Source organism: Cebus imitator, unplaced genomic scaffold (assembly GCF_001604975.1).
Source record: "Cebus imitator isolate Cc_AM_T3 unplaced genomic scaffold, Cebus_imitator-1.0 Scaffold291, whole genome shotgun sequence".
In the NCBI taxonomy this organism is placed as follows: domain Eukaryota; kingdom Metazoa; phylum Chordata; class Mammalia; order Primates; family Cebidae; genus Cebus; species Cebus imitator.
Window position 1 is genome coordinate 3,767,712 of NW_016107606.1, and position 3,130 is coordinate 3,770,841.

Here is a 3,130-nt window from a genome sequence, read left to right on the forward strand (position 1 = left end):
AAAATGTGCTGGTTAAGCCAAGTTTGTAGATGAACTAAACCTTCTTGTCCTTAATACATAAACTGTATCCCCAGTGTTAAAAGTTATTTGAACATTTTTACGCTACACTACCTTGACATTAGAGGATTTAAAAAAAAAAATCTCCAGTCTTTAAACTTTCCTTACAACTACCATTAAAATTAGCAAAATATGTTTCTCTATTGAACAGTTAACCTAACGGGAATGACTTCTAACCTAAGAATTACAGTTAAAAGGTTGATTTTAACAAATGCTCTTCCCTATGTAAGCAGTGACAGGTAATCTTTTGGGAACCCCAATGTACACACCCCTTTCTCCAACCGTGCTACAGTTAAACGTTAATTTTAGGACAAACAGACCAATGCCTCCTCGCAAGCAATGCCCACCCGCCCAGCATCCCGTTCTCTGCAAAAATCCATCTGCATTTTGCATTAACCCACTCGCCCCAGTGAGGGTGAGTCCAGGCCAAGTCGCAGAAGAACACCGGGCGTAAGGGGTGAGACCTGCGAGCCCATCTGCACCCGCGCCCTCCCACCTGGTAGCACACCTGCCCCGCAGGCGCCCACCTGGGGCCGGGACCGCCCCCTCCCGGCCCCGCGCGACTGCCCCACTCGGAGCGCGTTCCACCCGCCGCGCAGGACCAGAGGGCGGTGCAAGCGGCGGGGCCCCGAGCAGCGGGGAAGCGAAGGCTCGGGGAAAGGGGGCCGCCCGGGGTTCGCTCCCTCCCTGGGGACCCGGCGGACCGCAGCGTGCTGGGGGCGGACGCGGTACCTTTTGGACAGGTCCATGAGGACCCCCGAGAAGAGCTTCTCCCCGAGGCGGAACGACACGACGAGCGCGTCCTCAATGATGTGGTCCAGCGTGACCCGCACCTCCGAGCCCGGGATCAGTTGCGACACCGTGGAGTCCCCGCCCGCCGGCGGCACGAGCGCCGGAGCTGCAGGCTGAGGCAGCGGCGGCTCCTCGCGCTCCTCAGGAGCCGGGGGCTGCTCCTGCGGCGGTGCAGAAGAAGGTGGAAGTTCGGGCCCTCCCTGAGGCGCGGCTACCGCCGACTCCGCCACCCGAATGGACAGTTTCTCCTCAGCCTCCAGCTCCGGCCCCGCTGCCTCCGGGCTGCGGGCGAGCTCCCCTGGTGGCGGCGGTGGCGGCGGGAGCGGCGGCTCGTCGGCCTGAGGAGCGGACTGCTGCCCGTCGGCCTCGCCATCCGGCACAGACGCTTCAGTGGCCGTGACCGGGAGGGGATCAGTGCCGGCCTCACTGCCGGGGATGGGCTCCATCTCCGGCTCGGCCTCGCCGGCGCCCCCCTCCCCGGGGGACGCTGCAGTCGCTGCCGCCTCTGCAGCCACGGCGGCCATTTTCTTCCTGGCTTCTCCCTCCTCCAACTCCGGCTGCAGCGGCGGCGGCGGCAGCGCTGCTTGGTTCCCTGGGCCTTCCCCTCCCTCCGCGAACACTTTCGTCCCGCCCTTTCCCTGATGCTCGTTTTTGGCACCTCGCCATTGGTTCCATCCTACAGCCCTCCCGCACTTTTGATATTTCATTGGCTAGGGGCGGACGTCTATCATCTACTCAGTCCATCCTTCCCATGCAGACTAGGAACTTCTCATTGGCCAGATGTGTTGTCAAGTGTGGAATCTGAGTGGGGGAATAGGGGGCGGAATCAAAGGGGGCGGGGGAAGTCACAAAAGAGGAGCCATTTACTCATCGCCTCTTGCTATTGGCTGGAGGAGGAAATAAAGTTTTATGGTTGGCCTACGCTCCTGCCCATTATCAGCCTGGTCTTCGGAGGTGGGAGAAAGGAGGGAATCGAGTAGCGTGCCACTTCTTTCAAAGGCGGCGGAGGGGAGGAGTAACAAGGGGATGCGGGAAGGGAAACCGCTTCCCAGGAATCTCTGCGCAGAGATCCTTAGAATAAATGTTATTTCTAGGCGCGGACTTCTTGCGGCCGCGTGTGGGCACGACAGGCTTCTTTGGGAAAGACAACTAAAGTTTGAAATACAATCCTACAGACACTTTCTGAGTGCCTACTATGCTAGTCACTGCACTAGGTGCTGGGGTTTTACAATGTTCAAGACGTTCTCCATAACCTAATGGCAGCTGGCTCGTGGCGGCCACTCCAGCTGCCATGAGTACGAGGAGTATTTTCCTTGCCTTCTCTCCACTTCCTAGGAACAAAGCACCTACTTATTAATATTTCAAAAATAGGAAAATGCTCATGAAAGAGAAGAGCCATCCTCACTGGATTAAACTGATGATTGTTCCAGAAATGAGTCCTGAGACTGATATGTGAACACTGCTTGTTCTCTCCAAATCCTCTGCAAAGTGGACGCACCTGGTGCCTGCTAAAGCCTTTTTACTTTCCTGGCTTCTATGCCACGAGAACAAAGCTCTCTCTCTTCAGTATTCTGACACCCCGACTTCTCTTACTCCCACGTCAAGTCTCCGTTTGTTATCTCTGGAAGAATCTACTGTACCTATTTCTCTCAGTGGCACCTCAGAGTCAGCCTTTCCTCTGGGTGAATGCCTACAGGAGAGAGGGAAGAAAAGCTGCTAGCACTGAGTGTGAAAAAATAAAATCCTAAAGAATAATTACAGCTAGTGTTTTTTGAGTACCATGTGCCAGGCACTAGTACAAACACTATAGCATATCATCTCAATCCTTAAAATTTCGAGACACAAAGAGGGTGTCCAAGGTTACTCGGCTTGTAAATTGCATAGTCAGAATTTCAGTTTTACATGGAAAAGGCTGAAAATAGCAATAAACAAATATCACCATATGCTCTGCCTATTTCAAACCAAGTGGCTCTTGGGGAAAGGCCAGTAGAAGATCCCAATCAGGGAAGTTTCAGAATATCATTTAAAAATACAGAAAGAGATCCCAGCACTTTGGGAGGCCGAGGCGGGTGGATCACAAGGTCAAGAGATCGAGACCATCCTGGTCAACATGGTGAAACCCCGTCTCTACTAAAACTACAAAAAAATTAGCTGGGCATGGTGGCACGTGCCTGTAATCCCAGCTACATAGGAGGCTGAGGCAGGAGAATTGCCTGAACCCAGGAGGCGGAGGTTGCGGTGAGCCGAGATCGCGCCATTGCACTCCAGCCTGGGTAACAAG

General features: G+C 54.5%; 1 protein-coding gene across 6 annotated transcripts in view; it reads right to left on the minus strand.

The window, feature by feature from the left end:
* The window catches only part of PWWP2A (PWWP domain containing 2A), a 52,613-nt gene extending 51,167 nt beyond the window's left edge, over positions 1–1,446 (minus strand). For 5 of the 6 annotated variants that reach the window (XM_037729076.1, XM_037729069.1, XM_037729071.1 and 2 more), the window contains exon 1: positions 790–1,446. In XM_037729076.1, the coding sequence (XP_037585004.1) occupies positions 790–1,373 (584 nt within the window). In that variant the 5' untranslated portion in view covers positions 1,374–1,446. The remainder of the gene's footprint in view (positions 1–789) is intronic. The other variant, XM_037729073.1, reaches the window with a different exon arrangement.
* Positions 1,447–3,130: the final 1,684 nt, after the last annotated feature.